The sequence below is a fragment of the Scyliorhinus torazame genome, chromosome 4 (assembly GCF_047496885.1).
Source record: "Scyliorhinus torazame isolate Kashiwa2021f chromosome 4, sScyTor2.1, whole genome shotgun sequence".
Lineage (NCBI taxonomy): Eukaryota > Metazoa > Chordata > Chondrichthyes > Carcharhiniformes > Scyliorhinidae > Scyliorhinus > Scyliorhinus torazame.
The window spans coordinates 172,288,027-172,312,118 of record NC_092710.1 but is presented as its reverse complement, the minus strand read 5'-3'; the positions used below and the strand labels follow the sequence as shown (position 1 = coordinate 172,312,118).

Genomic DNA, 24,092 nt, shown 5'->3' with positions numbered 1-24,092 from the left:
TCATTGGTTCTAAAAATCAATGTGTAATCGTTATGATTGGCAGCGGAGGGGTTTCTGGGCGAGTTTGTTGTTTGTAGTTTTGGGGTTGTTTGTGGATGGGTGCTGGTTTTCTTTTCCCCTCTATCCTTTTATATTAAAAGTTGGATGTGGGTGAGGGGCTGGTTGTTGGTACGATTATTTTTCAGGTTTTACCCTGTGCAAGGGTCACTCTGCTAGCTGTAAAGTTAGTTTATAAATATTTTTTAAAATAAATTTACTGTACCCAATTCATTTTTTTTTTCAATTAAGGGGCAATCTATAATCTAGGTGGCCAATCCACCTAACCTCCATATCTTTGGGTTGTGGGGGCGAAACCCCCGCAAACACGTGGAGAATGTGTAAACTCCTCACGGACAGTGACCCAGAGCCGGGATCGAACTTGGGACCTCAGAGTTAAATATTTAATCAAATTTTTGTTGTTTTTTTACAAACTACAACCCAATAATACATAAGAACAATAGCAATGTAAAAACAAAAAAGATAAAAACACCCCCCCCACCCAGAACTACATACCCACCCCCAACCCCACTAACAGTGACCAGCTGCCGAAAGTGCAGTATAAATAGCTGCCATTTACAATAGAACCCATCGATCGACCCTTCATCATGAACTTGACCTTCTCAAGGTTCAAAAATGGCATCAAATCACCCATCCATGCTGCAGCGCTGGGCGGTGTCGCCTGCACCCAAATCAACAGGTGAGGTGTGCCCGAAACACCACCTTTAGCTGAATCAGACTCAGCCTTGCACAGGATGACGTTGCATTCACCCTGCGAAGCGCCTCACTCCATATCTCCTCCTCCAAAATGGGTCCCAGCTCCTCCTTCCACCTGTCCTCTACTTCTTCCACCAAACTCTGTTCTTCCCCCAAGAACCACCCATAAATCCAGGACGTGCTACCCTCCTCCGACCCCACACAAGAGAGTATCCTCTCCATCAGGCTAGGCGGCGGTGCCTCCTGGGATGCCTGCCAAATCAAATCCCACACCTGAAAATGCTTAAATGCACCTGATCCCCCATGCTCTGCTTTCTCCTTCAAATCTTCCCAGTTGGCAAACTGCCCCTCCCGAAACAAGTACATCACCCTCTCCAGCCCTTTGCCTCTCCGCCCCCCCCCCCCAAATGTAGCGTCCAATTTTGCCATAATTGGGATGCTAGGCAATATCCCCACGTGCTACATGGCACGCCTACCCACAGGATTCCACTATTGGCAATAGCCTTCAGCCCAGCCTTGTGGCCAGGGGCCTCCAAGGTCAGTGGGACTGACAGGCAGGGCCTGGGATTGTCCCTAGAATGGCGCACATGACCCAAAGGGTGGCATGGCGGAGCCGTAGGCCCTGAGACACCCCCCCGCCGAGCACAGGGGCAGTAATCCCAGTGCCCCCGGGCTGATTGCCTTGGCGCAAAGATGGCTCCTCACCTCCTCGGAACCCGACAGCAGCCATTCTGCCAGCTTCATGTTTTAACAAGGTGTACTAATTGACACCCGCGTGACCACTTGATGGGGAGTCAGTTAGATCACAGGAAGCAGTTAGGTAAGGGGTTGTTCCTGTTCATTGCATGGAGATTGGCCTTAAGTGATGATTATTGGTTTCTTGCCATGCCATGGCGGGATCTGATTTTGAATCCAATCTAGCCAATTATAATACCATCCCATCAATCTACACGCGATCATAAGTAAAGCAATGGAAAGTGTCAGTGCTATCAAGCAGCACTTGCTTAACAATAGACTGCTCACTGATGCTGTGTTTGGGTTCTGCCAGGGCTACTCAGCTCCTGGCCTTCACAACCTTGGTTCAACCTTGGTTCAAATTTGGACAAAAGAGCTAAATTGAAGAGGTGAGGTGAGAGTGACTGTTGTTGCTCTATTAATAATGTTGGTGAACCACAAGCCTTCCCTTATATTGATCAAATGACCACACAACCAGTTAGTTAGTCCAAAAGATGGTTTATTTATATACACAAGAGTTATCTCGACATGCAAACACAATATCTACTACGAGTTAAACTACACCTATCAGCTACAATAACATATACTTAACTTCAGGGCGACCGGCATGGTGCAAATGGATAAGGCCTTTATCTGGATTTCACTTGGCTGGTTCGAAGAAAGTGGCTCTGTCTCTGCTGGGCTCATCTGTCAGGTAGCGATCGTTGGTCTTGAACTTAACTGGCTGTTCCTGCTGCAATTGGGTTGGCATAGGCCGGATCCAAAGAGACAGAACACATGGCTGTGCTCTCTTTTATCCCTCTGGGATTTTGTGCTTTTTGGGGCGGTCCTTAAACTTGGACCCAATAGTTCGACAGGGCTCTGATCACTGTCTTCGATTTCGGCCAATGAAGGGGCAGGTGCCTTGGTGGCTGGGTAGGTCCTTAGCGGTCATTGACCTTGGCAGTTGTGCTTTCTGAGTAAGGGGAGTGGTGCCGATCAGTCTGTGGCTGTACCGGTTGCTTGATTGGAGTTCTATTGTCCTGGGAAAATGGGCCATTAAAATGCTAACGAGCGGGGGTTTCAATCAGGCCTGGTTACCTGTGTTTCAGATACACATAGGCTCTGTATCTGTCTGAGTCCTGGGTTGGCCATAATTCCCGTGGTCCTTTGCAGGTGGCCATCTTAGATAGCTACACTGTCCTCGACTTCAAGGCAGCATTTGGTCGAGTGCGGTATCGAGATTCAACTTAATGGCTATCAGAAGGAAAACTTTCCATTGGGTGGAGACAGACCGAGCACAAAGAAGATGGTTATGGTTGTTGGAGGCCAATTATCTCAATCCCAGAATATTACCATAAAAGGAGTTCTTCAGGACAATATTCTAGCCCCACGATCGTCATCTCTTGCATCAATGATGTTCCCTCTACTTCAAGGTGATAACTGGTGATGTTCATTATCATTGCACAATGTTCAGCACCAGCTGTCGATATAAAAGTCACCTGCACTTGACTGGCTCAGCAGACAATTGCTTAACAGCCATCAAACCTATAATTGGCTTTAGCCGGGATCTATCTCTCCCTCAAAGAGGAAGTCTTGCCTTAAGAGCTCAGGCCAATCAAATGGCTGCCAGTTCTATTATCCCAGCAGCTTCATCAGGAATGAAAGGCACTGCTAAGCCTATGAGATCAGACTGTTTTTTGTATTGCCAGGGTTGCAGACCCCATTGAGAGGTGGTGGGGATGGTTGATGGGGCAGGTAGTGACTGGTCAAGGCAGGGTAAAATGGTGGGGGACCAGACCATCTATGGGGGCAGTCGCTAATGGACACAGGAGCGTCTGACCAGGGTTCACCCCAATCCCTCCCGCCACGTTGACAGCTCTTGTTGGGCAGCCTGAAAACCTGACATAGACCTCTCCCACTATGGGAAGAATCCCAGTAGTGATGTGAAAGACCCTTAAGATGCCATTAATTGACCATTTAAGGGCCTTAATTGGACCGTGGACAAGTATGCTGCCCAATGCCTCCCCAATCATGGGTAAAATATATCCAGAGTGATGGGTGGGCATGCGGCAGGCATGGAGCATCTAGCATGGCGCACAGTTTTATGCCCCACCTCACCTGCCTCATGTCCCCAGATGCTGTTCAAAATTCTGACCATAGAAAGGTGTCTATGCTGGTTGAGGAAGAACAATTTAGGTAAATCACGCTTTCCAGCTCTTGGTCCACAGTCCTACTAGCTTCCGAGCACATCATGCGCAAATCCAAGTATTTTATCAAATGTGATGAGTTTTTCGGCCTCTAGTACCCTTTTAGGCAGTCAGTTCCAAATCCCCATCAACTTCGGAGTGAAATAATTTCTCCTCAACTTCCCTCTAATCCTTTACTTTAATCTATGTCCCAGTTCTTGACCTCACTGTTAAATGAAATAGGTCCTTTGTCACCCCACCTAGACCATTAATTTTATCCACCTCAATATCCTCTATTCGAAAAAAAACAACACCAGAATATTCGATCTTTTTAAAAAATGGTTAAAATACACCATCCTCATAAATCTGTTAGGAAAACAAAGGTAGCTTGAAGGGGTTTATATTTGTATTGGTAAACATTAGAAGTAAGGTATAGTTTTTAAGTGGGTTTAATTTAATGTTTCTGTCCCCGGAAGAATAAAACCTCTCGTTAGATTCATGCTGGACAAATGTGTCAGTTTGTGTGGGCGTTGATTTCAATTTCAACTGTGATTCGATTATGTTTCAAGAAGGTTACAGCATGGAGAATAAATAGGACTAGCAGAGTTTGCTTAGCAACTGGACTCCCTTGTAAGGATAAAAAAAACTTTTAGTTTTAGCTGAATTTGTGCGGCAGCTGGAGACAGGATCTCAGGGAGTGAACATCTCTCAAAGAAGAAAGACTGGACAGGACGGGAGCTGCAAAGAGGCAGGCTTCCTAAAGTAAAAGTTATAGTCCAGATAATCAAGGAATTGAGACAGGAAGAATGTCTGGAGTTAAGTGAACTGAGACCAAAATATTATTCAGAAGAATTCAAGGAAGAGTAAACAAAGTATTCTGAGTTAAAGTGACAATTGCAGTAACCAGATTTAAAGTGGGACACACATAGAGATACATTCAAAACAATTTGAAGAAAAAAATATTTTCTATATTTTGTATAAACCATCATATTACCAGACTCTTCTAGGCCCTCCAACAATTTTTTCAAGCCTTCAAAGGTAAATCAAACATCTGTTGGCATTTTAATACAGTCTGGGAATTGAGAGTTAAACCAATTGTAAGTTTGCACAGCAGTCAAGACAAAGAAATCCTAAAGGGGTTGATGTAAAATCCTGGACTGGATTTGGTGTTAAACGGAAGCTTTGTCTAAAAGGAAAACCTGGTCTGGGTTTTGAAATGCAAACCGTTAAGGGAAAACAGAATTATGAAAGAAGATTTGAAAGCGTGCTTTTGTGAGTGGAGTTTGGAAACTCACATGGGGAGATTCTGAGGAATCATCCGCAAACATTCCCTTGGGGTTGAATGGAGAGTGGATTTGTCCAGTCACCTTGTGTGCTTAAAAGGGGTTGTATTGAGATTATAGATTAAGATGTATTTTGTAATCCGTGTTAATCCTAAAACCTATGTATAATTGTTAAGATAAGGGGGGAGTAAAGGTGTATTGTATCATAATCCAATTTTTTCATGTTTAATAAATGTGTTTTTCTTGTTTTTAAAACGAATGAGCGGTCCTGTTACTCTTTTTTCACGTTTTATAAAAAATAGAAGTTACGCTCTTTTGAGCCAGGATTCCATTCTGGAATCTTCTCGTCCAGTTATATCAACTGGGATTGTGACACATGTTCTCTCATTTATGTTAAGTGGTACTTGCGCATGAACTACAGTATGTTACAAGTAATTAAGTGGCAGAAAAAGTCAGCTACTGCAAATTAATTTTGTGCTGTAGGTATTTGTAGTCATACTGATCAAGTGTATCTTTGGTCACCTGCAGCAGTTTAATTAATACAGCTGAAAATGGTTTATCACAAAAAAATAAACATTTAATCACAGTTTTTAGTCCACTAGCTTTGAATTATCCTATTTTAAATATTTGAAAGTGATCTTATTAATTTTTACAGAATGTTTGCGTGATAAAATAGAGCACATAATTCAGTTCTTCAGCAATTTCGAAAAAAAAGCTTCTAAAATGTGTTGAGCCTTGAAAAAGGCTTAATTTTAAGAGCCTTTCTGAAGCTTGGCACAATTAGTGAAAACTTGCACTGGTGATTAAATTGATCTGGGAGTGTGGCACGTTTTGTGGGTGGAACCAACTTCTCGCACAATATTTTTTTAAACAGGCACAAGGCATCACACAAACCTGACTTGCACGGAATGCAACCTGCGCTTGAAATTGCTCAAATTGTGCCGGAAAAAAAACAACCCAACCTTCCGGATTCTCTAGACTACAGCATACAATCTTGCTGATAGGATTAACTCCATGCTTTAAAATTCTTTCAAATACAAAAGTGGGTAATACATGACCCAAGAAAAATAATTCTTAGCCAGTCACAATGCAACTTGTATTTAAGCCTTGCCTAAGGCATACTGTTAATAATCACAAGACCATTTTGTGCAGAATTCTGTGATCTTATGATAATTTCTAGCCATATTATCAAGTACAGCATTTGGCTTGTCTAGACACACTGTACTACTGACGCTCTACATCAGAGCATGAAATGAACATCAAATGGTGAAACCACCTGCAAACAAATGTCACATTTTTCTTAATTGAAGCAGATATTATGCTGTCCAAAGATACTTCACTCTCATTATTTAAGGTCCATTTCAAGAACACAAGTAATCAATACAGCAATCATACCGTTTTAAAGTTGTCAGCCTGATCAAGGGGGGAGTAGTCAAAACTATTGACAGGTTAAAGTAGGTTTTCTGTTATGAGCATCGTAAAATCTAGTCATTTATTGAAAGAAATGGAAAAATAATTGTTCTGATTGTTGTGTAGAGTTACAACCCCTGTGAGAGACCTCAAACCAAAATAACCAAATTTACTAAATTAACACCCAAAGAAGAAATTACCAATAAACTTTCACTTCTTGCAACTGGACAGCAACACAAATCAAAACCAACATAAATAAGCATGAATTAACTGGTGAATGATACAGCAAATAAAAAAGTAAATTTCCATTTAAATAGTCAATACAACTGATACGTCTTACAAGCATTCCCCTTCAGCATGTGTGGCATTACATAGTACTTTATTGTTCCATAATATGCAGAGGGTAGGTCAGGAATCCTATTCAACAACAGCTCTCACCCAAGTTTTATACGTATGATTATCAAAAGCAATGCACAATTCTACGAACCCTCTCTCCCTCAGATCACAACACACTTGATAATATAGCTTTCCAGAGTTCCTTTTCATTTGATGAACCAATAACACCCCACTTCATGGTTTTGGCTTATTCTGAGAAATCACCAAACTCTTTAGCATCTTCAAGCAATTCACAGAGTTTTCAGATTTTAAATCTTTTTAGCCAGCTGCACAGTAATCACCAAGAGTTAAAAGCAAATTACTGCGGATGCTGGAATCTGAAACCAAAAGAGAAAATGCGGGAAATTCTCAGCAGGTCTAGCAGCATCTGTAGGGAGAGAAAAGAGCTAACGTTTCAAGTCCAGATGACCCTTTGTCAAACACTCCAAGAGCTGCTTGTTTATTTTTCTGCCAACCAGAAAAGCTGATCTCTTTCTGAGAGTGACTTGCATCTTCTACTCATCAGAATTCTGTTTTCCAGTTTCTGACTGCCATCTCTTTGTGTTTGCATCTGTGCGCTGATCACCTTCACAATGTCTGTATCTCTCCTTTGTGGCTGAAACTCTCTTTTGTGTCTGCCAGTCACATGGCTTCTTTCTCAACTTCTTTCCTATTGGCGCAGCTTTCAGGTCAAGGCTCGTCAAGTCACATGGACCAGTATTTCTTATTAGCTAAGAAAGTTAGAATTGATGCAAACTCTTAAGAGTCCTTTTTAAACGTTCATGAAAATAATTACAGATTCCACAGACATTTTAAAGAAATTACTAATTTTCCTTACCATACTACTTCCAGGGCAAAGGTATGCTTAGTAGTGACACAACAAATGCATTAAGATTTTCACTGGTTAGACGTTTAATGAAATTGGAAATACTTTCAGAAATATTCATAATTGCGTTAACAGTGCCACTGTACACAGTGGACAGAGTAATTTCTCCTGCGAAACAGGTCCACATGAACAGAACTGCCTTTTAACAAATGTTTAACCAATGTATAGTTAATGATTTCCAGTAGATATCATGTGGCATTGTTCCTCATCATTCCATTCTCAACTCAGTCTTAATCTTCAGGCCTACAGATTAGGTCAATCTGCACATTCTCCCCGTGTCTGCGTGGGTTTCGCCCCCTCAACCCAAAAATGTGCAGAGTAGGTGGATTGGCCACACTAAATTGCCCCTTAATTGGAAAAAATAATTGGGTAATCTAAATTTATTTTTAAAAAAAAGATTAGGTCATTCTGTTTCCGCTGGTGGTGCTTGTGGACTCTATGTTTCCAGGGTTGTGGAATGAGAGACTTCCTCCAATTGTTTGTTCATCTCAGGGGTACCTCATTTTCAGGGATTGAAGAAATTGATCTTACAAGAGGAGGGACCATGAGAACAAAACATGGGATGTGGGGTCCTGCTTTCACATCATAGATATTATGTTAAACACCTAAGGATGGCATCTCGAACAAACTTGCATGCCTTAGGTATTGCACAAGCCACTCTATGTTGCAAGATCAAATTCAGGGATATTTGTCTTTACCATAGTTATCTCCATTTGTACTGTGTTAATGTGGTATAAAAATACCCCACGAGGGAAACCAACAGGCAATTTTAGATTTATTCGATAGAGCCATAAAATTAAAATCTTCCTCAGAGAAAAGTAACATGTTTGCATTCAATCTTTCCTCTTCGATTGATGCCAATAATACTGTTGAAGACAGCATGAGAGGAAAATATACAATTCAATAACAAAGTACACATTGAATACAACCTCACCGCCCCCCCCAAAAAACTAGGTCCACTTCAAAAAGGGTTCACTGACAGATTGACGGTGATCAACGCACAGATAATCGTCATTTGCCTGCTCCCTATAGTGTATCTCTGCTGGAAGATTTCCTATCCATATCTGCAGAAATGGCCCAGTCTTTCAGTACCAACTTCACCTTGCGAGATCAGCACTAACTGTAAAAAGAACTCTACACCTCTGCAAAGGTGAATGTTCAGACAGAGTTTGTTCTTATATTTTGCTTTCAGAGAGCACTACTGACCCTTCTGCTAATAGCACATTCTGCCATCAGACCTTGAAGCCACTATTCGCATCTTCCTTTGTGTTTAACACTATCATTACCACTCCCTTTGTTTTGTCTCCATGACATCTTTGTCAAATCTCTCCTGAGCTTCCACTAATCCCTGCATTACATTTTGCGCCACCTCTTCCATAGTATAAAATTCATCACATGTCTACCTCTCTTCAGTTCTGAAGAGTCATAGAATAGAATCACAGAATTTACAGTGCAGAAGGAGGCCACTTGGTCCATTTAGTCTGCACCAGCCCCTGGAAAGAGCACCCAACTCAAGTCCATGCCTCTGTCTCCATCCCATCCTCGCATCCCAGCAACCTCACCTAAGTTTTTGGAGACTAAGCGGCAATCCACCTAACCTGCACATCTTTGGACTGTTGGAGGAAACCGGAACACCCATAGGAAACCCACGTAGACACTGGAGAAAGTCCAAGCTCCACACAGACAGTTGTCACCCATGGCCAGAACTGAACACGGGACCCAGGAGCTGTGAGGCAGCAGTGCTAACCACTGTGCCACCGTACCGCCTATACTGACTCAAAACGTTAACTGTTTCTCTCTTCACAGATGGTGGCAGAGCTGCTGAGATTTTCCAGAATTTCCTGTTTTTATTTCAGATTTGCAGTTTCTGTAGCATCTTGCTTTTATATTATTGCATCCAGATCTACTCTGATTACCACAGAAAAGCCTGGATATTGGATTGCATTGTGCTAATTTTACAGACACAAAACAGGGACTTAAGGATCTACGATATCGAAAGCCATGAATGTTGTGGTCAGTTATTCCCTGGGCTGAGCAGCCAATGTTCTCATTCGCTGTTAATTCACTTGAGTAAAGGAGGAATCTGGAACCAGTCTTTCTTAACATACGTTTATTCACACAACTCAGAGAACACAGGCACAGACTCCCCTTTATTCCCCCAACCTCACACAAGTAGAAACCGCTTCTTCAAGTGTAATGCCCGAACCTTTGTCTAATTAGTAACAACTGCTCTCACGTACAACTAGAGTGTGGAATGCATTGTAGCAGGATTGCAACATTAACAGACTCCATCCACTTTTATGAAAAAAATTAATAAGTGCATATTATCTTTTATAAATTAAACATACACTCTTAAGGCTCACATCATGAGTTATTCTTCTTCTCAGACTTCCGGTAACTTCTCACTTGTAGCACTCCTTTTGGTAAAACAATCAGACAATCAATGGCTTGTATCTCTACCCATTTAAGTTTGGAAATTTCCTTTTTCTCTACCATTTGTTTCATACTCATGATATCAATTCTCATCTCTTTTCATTCACATGCCTTGTGGTGTGCACAATATCCTAAAGAGAACAATTGTCTATATAACATTCTATTGGTATAGTTTCTTTTCCCGGATACAGAATTTCCTTAATATCTTTGATAAAAAGAATGCCATGTAAATTGCCTCAACAAATGCAAGAATCTCAGCAGCCAGGATACTTTTACTATTCTCCTTATTTTCTTGGTTTCCCAAGCCAAGGGGCAACTTTTCCCACTTTCTCAATAAGATATATTATAAAATTGGCTGTGCCCAAAAAGCTATCACAAATTAATGCATTAGAGACATCACTAAAAACAATCAATGTTTTATCTTGATCATCCAAAGATGGAAATCACAGCACACATTTCTTCATCTTTAAGTTTTTTAATGTTTTGTTCACCCACAAAATGTCCTCAATCTTTGGATTTTTCATTATAGTACTCAATTCTAAGACATCACAATTTGTACCCAGCCTTATCTGTGTGCCCAGCTAATTCAAAAGTTCAATTACACTTTACAGCTGCTTCATCTCAGTTTTTGTGAGGCCCTGGCATGATTGACTGTGATAGGGTTAACACTTCCCAAGTAAGATTGTTAATGTAAAGTAACAGCAGACCCAGACTGTCTTATTTCGAACCCAATCTATTCAAAGGCCCTACTCCCAATCTTAAATTCGGTTCTAATCCTGTCAGTAACATTGTTTTGGATCTCATTACTCCCGCCCCATAGGAGATTATCAATATGCATCATAAAGATGTCTGTGAATTACCATTTTGAATAATCACTGTTTTCCACTCCCGTCCTATATTTTGCCCCAGAACTTTCCATTCTATGTCTCTCTCTTTGTTAATAAACCACATTATTGGAAATAAAGTCTACCTCAGATGGTCTTACGTGGTGTCGCAACACCCTCTGAATGACAATGGAAACTTCAACCTTGATAAAAACGTTTTGGTCTGCATGCAAGGCATTCAAATGGGCAGAGAAAAAAGAACTAATGATAGTTCATTCTGTAGCCACCTGAGTTGGCCAACTCCCGATTTAAAATGGAGAACAGCAAAGGCTGTTCAGCCAACACAGGCAGAAACCAGCAGGTGCAGGTTTACTGTGTATTTAACTCTGCAAAAGCCCAGACAGCATCGATACCAGCGACCATCAGCATAATAATGTAGCAGCCATCTACATACTAATAAGCAATCCCCGGGAACAATCGCAACATTTAGGACAAACAAAGCTAATCCAGACTCCCCGGCGCTAGCAGGAGCCAACACAAAAGAGGTTAACGAACACCTCAAGACCGCCCATCGATCAGGGAACCGCTCCAGTATTGGAGAAATCGAACCAAGCAATTGGAACAAAGTCCAACCACCTAGAACCAGGTACAGGGTCCGCCCCGAAAGGCAGGAAGCCCCTGGGGACTATAAAAGTTAAGCCCCAAGTTCAAATCGTTCTTCTTGACCGGGTCACTCAGCAACGCGAACCAACCCTTGACAGTGACGGGTGCAGCTGCCGCCAAGAGACCGTAAGTCTTAAGTCAACGCTCGCTACGAGATAGGCGCTCCTAGCTACCAATCCGTACCAACTTCGAATCCCGCAGACTCAGAACCCGAACGAAAGGCCATTTGTTCCCCTGACTTGGTGGGTCAGTCCGAAGTTAAGTATAGGCCTGTTAGTTGTAGAAGTAGCTTAGACGTAGAATTTGTGCATGAGTGGCGATTACTGTGTATAATAAATGCGCTTTGATTTGAATCTTACTAATCGGTGTGTTGAGTTATTGATCATTACTTGAACTTGAACCTCGTGGCGGTATCATAAAGATACCTGGCGACTCGAGGGCAAAGGTTATAAAACAAAGCCAATTGAACCAACCAAACGTTAACAACAATTCTAGAGCAGGGCGAGCATCAGGCAACATGGTAGGCAAATTCTGATACCTTCTATATACCTTCTAAGTGGGCTCGACCTCCCCCAACCATTTCCACTAATTTTTAGCATGTACCGCCCATGTCAGTGCCGTTTGCAACATGCAAGCCGGTATGTCAGACAGTATCTTTTGCAATATTTCTTCATTTACCTCGTGATTCCTCTCACATAAAACATTGCCAAATGGGCTCTCAGCCACAATAGGCGCGGCTATAAAATCTGTCTTTATACTGACACCTGTGCCTAGTATTCAAGCGTTCTTAAAATTCTGCAACCATGGAGTCCTCTATTTTTCACATCCCTGCAGGGTTGCCTATGTTGATCTGAAAGTAGCTGGAAATGACTGCTTTCACAATTCTTTAGGACAACAGCAATTTGGTCTAAAAGAGTTTTTTCCATGAAATTAAATGCCCACTAGTACCAGAAATGTATCTATTTGCAAAATCTGTGCACAATCCAATACTTTGAATGCAAGCACTCTTCCATAGACCTTCTTAAAGTTAACACAAGTTAACCACACTTCATAAGTTTGCAATAGATCATCTTTCTTGTAAATCCGATCCATAAATTGTAATAGAAGAGTTAATCTCTCTTCAGTATCCGAGTCACCCACATCAGCTCTGAAAATACTTTGCTTCTAATCTTGCTTTTCCTGGTAGTGACAAAGCTGAAGCCATATGCTGCTTCCTCTTGGATAGAGGTAACCCGATTCAACATTTCCACCTCATTTTTCCACAGTTCAGACTCGGAAAAAAACAGTAGGTAATTAAAACTTGAGAAGTTGCATTGAATCACAGCCATTTTGCACTACAGGTTGCCAGGAGCAATACTTTTGTCAGAAGAAAAAGACAAAACTCTCTTATTCAGCTACTAACTAGCTGAGCTCAACGTTCATCTTCTTCTACCGTTTTAATTCACTGCTCATTCACTGAGTAAAGGAAGAATCTGGAGCCAGTCTTTTCTTAACATATGTTCATTCACATAACCCAGAGAATAAAGGCACGGACTCCCTTTTCTTCCCACCTCCTACACAGGTAGAAACCACTTATGTATACTTAAGAATAATGCCTTATCCTTTTCCCAATCAGTAACACCTGCTCTTACTTACAATGAGAGCATGCACTTCATTGTAACAGGATTGTACATTAACAGCCAAATCGTGGTCCTTGAAGACCCACCTAAAAATTAAGTTGAACACCTTCCTTTATTATAGAGCCAAGATATTCAGATATGGACCTCTGGGATCTACATTAATACAGCAGGCTGCTGCTGGCCCCCTCTGCCCTCCCGGTTTCTTCTCTTCTACCCTCTCAACTCACTCGGGCTTTGGGAAATCGTTTGAGCCCACTGATTGTATTATCCCTTGGGACCAGTGAGCCACCTTGGGGGCTGCAAATGACATCTGTAGCTGATGCCGACGGATCAATTTGCATAACCATGGCACTGGTCTCATTCAATGGTTTCAAAGTGTGATTTTTTCCAGGATCATGCCCCAATTTAGGCACAAAGTGTTTTTGGTCCATGCCTATGATGTTTTCTGTTATTGACTTTTTCAAATTGCAGTTCAAAACTTAGGCACAATCCCTATATTTTAAGTGAATAATAGAAGCATGTTGAATCAGTACTTATGGCAACTAGTAAATCTGTGAATGACTAAGATAGTTACTGTCATATGTTATTCACTGACTTTGATTACACTGCATCCATGTGTTTGTCCTACTAATGGGGTTAAGGCTCATCTTGCAGATCATCCTCTCAACCTTCCCAAGTTGACCCCATTTAAATCATTCTGGGCCATTTGTTCCTCAGCTACCACTTTTTCTTTTCACTTGAGTAATGTGCCAATGAAGAAGGTAATAAATGGTTCGCTGTTTGCATTTGCCATCTTTATTGCTGAACATGTGTTTCATATATTAACTGAGCCCATTCCTTCTCTACTTACAATGAACTGCAGCACTGCATCCAGCCAGTTTAGCAATGACTGCCCTGCATATGCCTTATACATCTGTGCATAATTATCTTAATCCAGAAGAGGTTTAGGCAAGGTCTTTTCTTCACAAAAAATGCTATAAAAGTGCCCTAAGCACATTACACTGTAGGATAGGAGTATGCACAGTAGTGTGTGGAGGCAACCTGAAATAAAAATGTATTGCTTCTGGATGAAAACCATGTGGAGATATTTCTCATTCATCAAAACTGCAGTTCAATCCCTTAGCCTATAGTGCACAATCCAAACAAAAATATGGCAACAAAGTGTATCCAAGATCTTGGCCAACACCTCCAAAAGTCAAAGGTTTAAGTGTCAGTAGTAGCAATCTGCTTAACAGTACAGCAACCCTTCATTGGCGTTTGATGCATTACAGAATTAGATAAGGTGCAAGCAATAGTGTATCTCACGACTTAGTAAAGCTCCTTTATAGTATGCCTTGGATAGTTGCCTTTTTTTAAAAGTGGAAATGTTTCTCTGTGAACACAAGGACTAAAACTTAAGTACTCCTTTTTAAATTCTGTGTTACGAGTTCCCAACAAAAGTACTGGGGGTATGTGCTGCTGCAGAGAGAACATTATTTTCAATCCACTCCACTGTGTACAGACTGCTACTTGAGGACAGCTGTAAGCAGGAAATAACAAGCATATGGAGCTCAGTAAAGGATGTGAAGACTAAAATACAATCAAATAATTAAATCCACATAATTGACCACAAGACACCTTGCATCGACTTCAGCTTGCAACAAATACATGCACATTTCAATCACAGCAGGAAGTTCCACAGGCTTCACATCCATATGCAGATTGGGCTGTCTCAATGAACAGTTTAGATTTGGATATCCAATTAAATGATTTACAAAATATTTTGAGAGCTCAAAGTAAATTCCTCATCTAGATAAATGTATCATAGATATCATTCTTAAATTGTAATTTAATATGCAAAGTACAATTCAAAAGAGGACACCTTCAACACAAAGTCACCTGCAGAAGATCCAGCTGCTAGGCAGTTATATATAAACATCTTGGACTCGAAACAAGTCAGTATTACTTGACAAACTTCAGACTATGTAGAGTACCTTCCATCATCTCCATATCTTCTGGGGGGACACAGTGGCCTGCGTGACTTACGGCCCAGATGGGATACCTCTGGTTGAGAATCTTGTATAAGATCTGCATGAAGGGCTTATAGTAACACACAATCCCTGGGTTCCCTGTGAAAATACACAAAAGACAATGGACCTTTTAGAAAAACATTTTAAAGTGGAAGAAATAAGGCTTCATATTCAGTTCTGGAATTTAAAAAAACATGCAGTAGAGGAAGAAATTGATGATTGTTTAACCTATTAGAGGTTAAATTTCCTGGAAAATAAAATGAGCAAAATATACGGTTTCTGATTTCGAGATAAATGTCCCCATATTTATCTTGAATATTATCCAATACAACTGAAGACAGACGTCTTAAATAAACAAACATGGAGTAGATATAATTTCAAACTCAAAAACCTCAACAAATGCCCTGCATAACAGCACTGCATGTATATCCAACATTTTTAACATAATAGGTGAAACATGTGGAATTTTATTAGAAAAATAGAAGAAATTTTGGACACAAATGTTTTGAAATTATATATTGCTTGTTATTTGCTATTTCCACCAAGGTTAAGAAAATATATGCACCGAAAGATAACTCTGAGGAGCAGATTGTACAATATTCACATTTAGAAATCCATCCTGAAGGTCATTCACTGTCAGCAGGAAGTTCTAGAAACTTCTCATCCACACCACTAGATAGTGCAATTCACGTTAATAGGAATAAAAAATTGACAAAATGACCTACGTCATCCACCAAGTGTGCCTTCCTTCAATGTCTAAACTCGCACATGAAGAATTGACACTTGGGTGAAGTGCCAGGTGTGCTATCAACATATCTTGAATCAACGTTTTCAAGAAAGGATAGGAGAAAATGAAAAATGCAGCATTAAAATGGACTGAGAAGAATGCAGAATTGTCAAACTTAGTCACAACTTAAAATGTCAAATTAATGCAAAATACTGCGAATTCTGGAAATTAGAAATAAAAACAGAAAGTTTCTGTAAAAGAGTTAAATGGATGCTGCCAGACCCGCTAAGTTTATCTAGCATTTTCTGTTTTTATTACTTTATAGGTCAATTGCAGTTTAATTTTGTACTTTTTCCAAGTAAAGTTTACTCAAGGCCCATCCTTAGATGCTGTTGCTCAAAATGTGCCCCATTCCTTATTCCTGAAGAAAAAAACTGGGTCCAGAATCAGTTATTGCATATTTAACTAATATGGTGAATCTCATTTGTATACTCAATGTACTAGATTCAACTCACATACATTCAGGCTCAGGCATGAAATAATGTTATTATTTACCATACCTAGGACACAAGTTCCAAGAGTCTTATCTTAATTTTCCATATTAGCAATGAATGACAACAAAAAGACATAAATAACTACTATTTGACACAAGCACAGGAAAAAGAGCTCTACAAAATGATCAGTGGGTGTTTTATGAACAGAATTGATAAGGGAACAAAATTAGGAAGTAAAATGTTCAAATCCAATGAACAAATATGGAGGAGAAAAATACTTTGGATGCTAGAATCTGAAATACAAACAACAAAATAATGCTGGACATACTCAGGTACCTCAAGTTTGATACAAGTTTGCAGCGTCTGTTGATCCAAATTTCCAATGCTGAATTATTACCAAATCAAAGAATCAGTATTTGATCATTACTGAACCTCTACCTCAGGTCTCACCCAAGCCTGGGTATTCCATGTCCTTCCTTGCAGACTTAACACAAGTTTTAAAAATGTTAGGTGCATAAATGCTATGAAACAGTCAAGGGCCAGCCGCATACTCTGAAGGAAACATGTACAGCAGGCAGGCAAATTGTGATTACATTAAAACTGTTAGAGACAAACAGAAAGTACAATAAAAGTTTATAAAGTCATACCGCAAGATCAAAAGAGTAAAAGATGAACAACTAGAAAGAAAAAATGAAATTCCAAAAGGAAGATACAATTCGGGTGAGGTCATATTTATGTTTACCTCGCAAGCAGGAGGCCTAATAAAATATTGAAGAATGAAATAAAGGGACAAGGCAGTGGATTGCAGCACACTAATGAATTCATTGCTCGGGCGTCTGAATCAGGCTGATAGGCCAAAAAGTCCCTTCTCTTCATATCCCTCAATAATCTCCCCACTCCTGAGCTCTGCAACCTCTTCCAAATTTGCAATGCAATATTCCTTGAATACTGGTTTCTTGCACAACTCCCAATTTCGTTACCTTACCATTGGTGGCTAGGTCTTCAACCACACAGTCTCCAAGCTTTGGAATTCATTCCCTAAACTGCTCTATCTTGCTCTCCTCATTTAAACTTACCTCACCTTTTAAAAAAAAAAATGTTTTTATTCCAAACATTATCAAACTCTTACATACAAAGGCGTAACTGTATAATACAAACAGTTTTGTCATTTTAACAAAGTAATAATAAAGATCCCAACCCCCTAAGTCCCCCTCAGCCCAACCACTCCCTCTTCCTCTTCCCCTCCATTCCCTCTAACTGCTGACTACGAACAGGCCCTTAAATAAAGTGATGAACGGCCTCCATTTGGAATAGAACCTTTCCTCAGACCCTCTCAAGGCATATGTAATCTTTTCCAATCTCAGGAATTCCACCAAGTCTCCCAACCATGCTGAGGGTTTAGGTGGCATCGCTGACCTTCATCCAAGCAGGACGCATCTCCGGGTCACCAAGGAAGCAAAGGTCAAGACATCAGCCCTCCTCCCCTCAAAAAGCTCTGCACCCCAAACATCGCCACTAGTGAGCACGGTTCGAGCTTGACCCCGACGATCTCCGCCATGATTTCAAAAAACAAGACCCAGAACACAACCAGTTTAGGGCAAGACCAGAACATGTGTGAGTGGTTTGCCGGCCCCCTTAAACACCGCTCACACTTGCCCTCACACGGGGAAGAGCCTCATGTCAAGTGCACCCTATGTACTGCTTTAAATTGTATCAGGCTCAGCCTGGCCCAGGAGGAGGTAAAATTCACCTCATGCAAGATCTCACTCCACACCCCTCCCTCTAGGGCCCCAGTTCCTCTTCCCACCCCTCTCACCTCCACTAGCGATGTTTTCCCTGCCCCCAGCAAACACACATATATATCGGAGACCTTCCCTTCCCCTATCTTATCCTGTCATGATATCATGTCTAACAGTATAGGTCTTGACAACCGGGGGAATGTAGACAGCTCTTTACAAATAAAATTCCACACCTGCAAATATCTAAATGCACTCCCTCTCGGGAGTTGAAGTTTTGCATCCATCTCCTCCAGTCCTGCAAACCTACCTTCCACAAACAGATCCCTGAACCTCTCAACCCACTTCCAGATCTTATACATTACATCCATCCCAGACAGTGCAAACCTATGATTAGCGCAAATTGGTGACAGTAACGACATGTCCCCAGTCCAAAATGTTGCCTAAATTGGTTCTAGACTTTTAAAGATGCCCCTATCACCAGACCCATTGAGAACTTGGCTGGAGAAAATGGAAGAGGGGCCAGAACCAACGCCCTTGGACACGATCCTACATAAGAGGCCTCCTCCATCTGTCCCCATCTCAGCCCCTCAAACGTTTCGGATGTTCACCGCCCAGTAAGAGAACATTAAGTTTGGTACTGCCAACTCACCCGATTGTCGCCCTCTCTGTAGGAAGGTTCTTTTAACCCTGAGAAACTTTCCTGCCCAAACAAAAGTAGAGATTGATCTATCAACCCAAGCGAAAGAAGAGTAAGGGATGAATATCGGAAGACACTGGAACACAAATAAAAATCTCGGCAGAACGTTCAATTTGTATGTACTCTACCCGCCAAGGAAAACGGGAGGGCATCCCACATCTTCATGTCCCCCTTCATCTCCTCTACCAGACTGGCCATGTTCAGTTTATGTAACAGAGCCTAGTCATGCTCCATCTGAATCCCTAAATATTTAAACTTCGTCTTGGCCGATTTAAATGCTAGCTTCTCCAGATCTGCCCTCCTCCTCAGGAAATTCACCGGGAAGATTTCACTCTTGCTTACATTTAATTTGTACCCTGAGAAGGATCCAAACTTTTTGAGCAGTTCCATAATTCCTTCCGCACCTGTGAGAGGGTCAGACACGTGCAACAACAAATCATCCGCAAATGTCCGTAAATGTACACCCTGGGCTTTTTACGCCCCCCCACCCCCCCCGTCAATTCCTCTCCACTCTCCTGATGATCCAAGCGTGATGGCTAACGGCTCAAATGCTGATGTAAACAATAATGGGGGCAGCGGAGTTCTGTTTTTGAGTTTTTTGAATTATGCTTGTTCATATTATAGTTTTTGCCACTGACTGTGTTTTTGCTATTTGGGGTTCCATTTTTTCTTTTGCTTCTTGCGCAAGATAATGTGGGGTAGCATGGCTGGCCGAAGAGAGGCTTCTTTCCTAGTATGTACTTTTTGGGGGGATGAGGGACTGGGGTAGGGGGTGTTGGACTTCTTCTGGTTGGGCTTTTATTTTTTCTTTGGCTTGCTTAGCGCCGGCCGCCTGGCTAGCAGTTATACTAATTAACGGAAGCAAAGTGGGGGATGGGGCCGCGGCTGTATGTTTGGGGGGGGGGGGGGGGGGGGGGGGGAGGAAGAGTGGTTTTTGTTTTGTTTATGAGGTAAGGCAACAAACCTGAGCTGGGTTTTCTGTGTTTGGAGTGGGGTAGGGAGGGGGAAGGTGCCTATCTGAGCTGGGAAGGGTGGTTGTTTGGAGGGGCGGGGGAGGGTAGGGGGTGTTGGGTGGGTAACCGAGGGCAGGTCGGGAGTAACCAAAATGCTGGCGAGGGTAATTTTGTGCATGGATCTGTATGAGGGTGGGCCATCTTGGGTGGACCTGGATTAGAGGTAGGCTAGGGCCCATTTGGAGACCCTCATGGGAAAAATATGGCTGAGTCTAATAGAGGAGGGGTCCAGAGGGCTCCCGCACCCCCATTAGGTTGATTGCGTGGAATGTTAAGGGGCTAAATGTGTGGGTCTTACAGGTCTATTTCACGTTAAATACTGATGCAAAAATATTAGCTAAGGTTCTGTCGAAGTGTCTGGAGAGGTGCTTGCCATAGATGATCTCGGAAGACCAGAAAGTATTTGTCAGGAGGTTATTGAACATGGTCACGTCGTCTTCTATGGAGCAGATGCCAGACGTAACCACCTCCATGGATGCGGAGAAGGCCTTAGATCGGGTAGCATGGAGGTATCTCTTTGAGGTCTTGGGACGATTTGGGTTTGGTCCACTATTTATCTCTTGGGTGAGACTGCTGTATAGTGCCCCCATGACTAGTTTCCAGGCCAATGCGGTGAGATAAGCATATTTCCAGTTATACAGGACATAAGACAGGATGCCTGTTACCGTACCTTTTTAACCACACTTTTGGTCACCTTTCCTGATGTCCCCTTCTTTGGCTCAGTGTCCGTTTTTGCCCGATCTCACTCTTATGAAATACCACAGACTTTTCTGTACATTGAAGACAATGGGTGGGATTCTCCATCACGCCAGGCCCATTTTCTGCCCCCGCCGGCAGCGGGATCCTCTGTCCTAGCAGCCGGCCAATGAGTCTTCCCATTGTGGCCACCCCCATGCCGGGAAACCAACGGGTGGAGGAGGATCCCGCTGATGGAAAATCCCGCCCAATATTTACATACAAGTTGCTGTTGTTCCAGCTCTAAGGGTTCATGGATTTGAGCAGTGTTAATTCAATTAAGCTGGTCCATCAATACAAATTAATTGACAATCTCACTCTTGATGGGCAGAAGATTATTGTTATAGGAGTCAGAAGGAAATCTCATATTTGGTACACTAGCAGAAAGTATTAAGATTGAAGATTAAGGGCGCGATCGAATGGCCTCATCGCACCTGACTGGGTGACGCGACAAGGCCGATAAACCTTGCAAGAGGCCTCTCGCGCGATTTACGATGCTCGGAATGCCTTGCGAGATCTAACGAAATTGCGCGAGACATTGCAGTCCTTCACAGGGCGAGATCCAGATATACATATTTAAATGAGCCATTCGGCTCATTTAAATATGTCAGTGCCCGATTCTCCCGAGGCCCGGGAACGAACAGTTTTGCCTCGGAGGCCTCGTCATGGTGCACCTGAGGGTGGTGGGAGGGAGGGGGAGCGTTTCCCAGGTCTTTGGTTAGCGACAGGCCAGGATGGCACCCTGGCTCGCCCTCTGGCACCCAGGCACCTTGATAGTGGCAGGGTCAGGGTGCTGGTGGCACTGCCAGGCTAGCAGGGGCATTGCCACTGTGCCTAAGTGTCAGGGTGGCACTGCCAAGGGTCAAAGCCTGAGCAGGGTGTTGCCCATGAAAGGGTGGATGAAGGGGTGATCAAGGGGGGTATGAAGGGGCCTCCTAAAGGTTGGGGGAGGGGGGGCGGCGGATCCTGAAGGGGGAGTACAGAATGTGGGGGTGGAGAGGCCTGAACAGGCCGGAGCCCTCAGCGACCCAATAGTGGGGAGCCCACACTTGGAGGGTGGAGTGTGGGGTAATGCCCATGTGTGCGAGGGGTGACATTGCCCATGGGTAGGGAATGTGGGGTTCCCTAAAGACCACTTAGAGATCTGGGCACCTTTCAAAATGGTTCATTCCCACATTTAGAGTGCGAGTGAACAGCCTTATCGTGCCAGACTTTGTGATGCAATGAAGCCGTGAAATCTCACGAGGCCTCTCGCAAGATTTGTGAAGCTCGGAACACTTTGCGAGATCTATCGGGATCTTGGCAGATGTGGCGATCTGGATATCGCTCTCGCTGGCCAAAATCCAGATATACATATTTAAAGACGGTATTAGGCTCATTTAAATATGTCGGAACCCAATTCTCCTGAGGCCCGGGATCGAACGCTGGGGCCTAGGAGATCTTGCCATGGCGCCGTTTAGCACTGGTCCACACAAACGTAGACCAGGCATAATGACATCTAAGGGGGTCTCCCTAGCCATTGAAGGCCCCCGTGTGGTCAAGGACAGAGAAGGGTGACACCCTGACTCTCCCTCTGGCACCCAGGCACTTTGGTGCTGCCAGGTTGGTAACTTGGCACTGCCACTCTGGCACTCCCAAGTTGCCTGGGTGACACGGCCAGACTGACAGGAATTTGGAAGTGTGGGCTAGGTATGGAAGAAGCTCCCCAAGGCCCAGAAAATGAGGAAGTGTGGGTAAATACGAGTGTGTTTCTCACCGAAAAAGCCGGTGAGAAACATCCCGCCAAAAATGACACTTAGAAATAGTTCTGTTAAATCATGCCCTAAATTTTTTGAGGTAGGATTAAAGAGAACTTTACGTGTAATTGAGCTGCATATGATCTGATACTTGATCTTCACACTGAGCTCCTGAAGTGGGAGTACAGAGATTGCCAATGTACATCTGGGACGGGATTCTCTGGCCCCCCCAGCCACATGTTTCTCTGCAGCGTGCCATTTGCTGGCGGCAGGATTCACTCTTCCCGACGCTCGTAAATGGGATTTCCCATTGAAACCACCCCATGCCAGGCAACCTGAAGGCACGGGTACACGGCCAGCTGGAAAAGAGAATCCCAACGGCCAGAGAATTCTGGCCCTGGCAACAATTAAGGCCCACAAGTGTGAGTGAGTTAGGAATTTTGCTGGAAACGAGAAAGTCCCGACGTTGGGATCTAAATCGGTTGGGTAGCTGCATGGTTGGGCAGCGGGACATGATACAGGATCTTCGTGGCCTTCAGGCATGGGAGATAGCCAATGATGGTTGGCCAGTGGGAGGAAGTCCCAGAAGCTGAAACACAGTTGCCATATTTAAGAGCTGTAGCACATGGCTTAAAGTATTTCACATAGAGTTATCTAGAACGGAGGCTAACGGAGGGTTGCTTTCAAGGAATGGTGGTAATTGGAGGGAGGAGTGGCTCCCAAATTTAGTGATGCCTTCCTGGAGGTGCTCCTCCTGCAGCAAGGGCACCGAGACAGGTGCTTTTCCCAGTCAACGAGAGGGAGAGATCAGGAAGTGTCACTGAGGAGACTGGAGGTCCCAGGGAAGGTTAGCAGCCGCGGGCTTGGCAAATGCACATGGCTGCAGCGACCTGTTGAGGTAAAGCAAGGTGAGGAATACCAGGCTAAGAGCCCTGATGTCACAAAATGCACCAGTAGAACACAAGAAGAGGTTGACGACCCAGACTTCGAGCATGACAGAAGAACATAAGAACTAGGAGTAGGAGTAGGCCATCTGGCCCTTTGAGCCTGCTCCACCATTCAATGAGATATTGGCTGATCTTTTGCGGACTCAGCTCCACTTTCCCACCCGAACACCATAACCCTATATTCTTCAAAAAACGATCTCACTTTACCTTGAAAACATTTAGTGAAGGAGCCTCTACTGCTTCACTGGGCAGGGAATTCCAGAATTCCATAGATTCACAACCCTTTGGGTGAAGAAGTTCCTCCTAAGCTCAGTCCTAAATCGACCCCCTTATTTTGAGGCTGTGTCCCCTAGTTCTGCTTCCATCCGCCAGTGTTAACAACCACCAGCATTCACAATGAAATGACAGCAACGTCAAAGCAGAGGGCAATGCCACAGCAGAGGCCCCTATTCATTCACAGCTGATTACTAAATTGCCAATACAGCCTGGCCCCAAGCAACAGGCTACTAATGGCGCAGTACTGGCTGCAACAATGTTCACAGTTGGACTGTGAGATAACAGTGGCAGTGCGTGTATGTTTTCACAGGGAGCAATCTTACAAAGTCAATGAGCAGAGGCGAACTGGAAATGGATTTTCATTGCTTGCTGGAATTGACGCTGATAGGTGAAGAGGCAATAGAGCTAGTAGGCATTTCAGCAGCCTGAAACTAAGGATGAAGTTAATGTGAAGCCCCGTGAGATTGAGTAACTTCAGGGAACTTGCCATTGATCCTTATAAAAAGACGACCAATAGAGCTGCACCTTTGTCCAGTGCTGAACACAGGAAGTTCCAAATGAAGGAAAAGC

General features: G+C 43.0%; 1 protein-coding gene across 3 annotated transcripts in view; it reads right to left on the bottom strand.

Annotated features, from left to right (window-relative positions):
- ldah (lipid droplet associated hydrolase) overlaps nucleotides 1-24,092 on the bottom strand; it is a 521,342-nt gene that overhangs the window by 246,430 nt on the left and 250,820 nt on the right. For all 3 annotated transcript variants that reach the window (XM_072498873.1, XM_072498871.1, XM_072498872.1), the window contains exon 3: nucleotides 15,123-15,257. In XM_072498873.1, coding sequence (XP_072354974.1) covers nucleotides 15,123-15,257 — 135 coding nt within the window. The remainder of the gene's footprint in view (nucleotides 1-15,122; nucleotides 15,258-24,092) is intronic.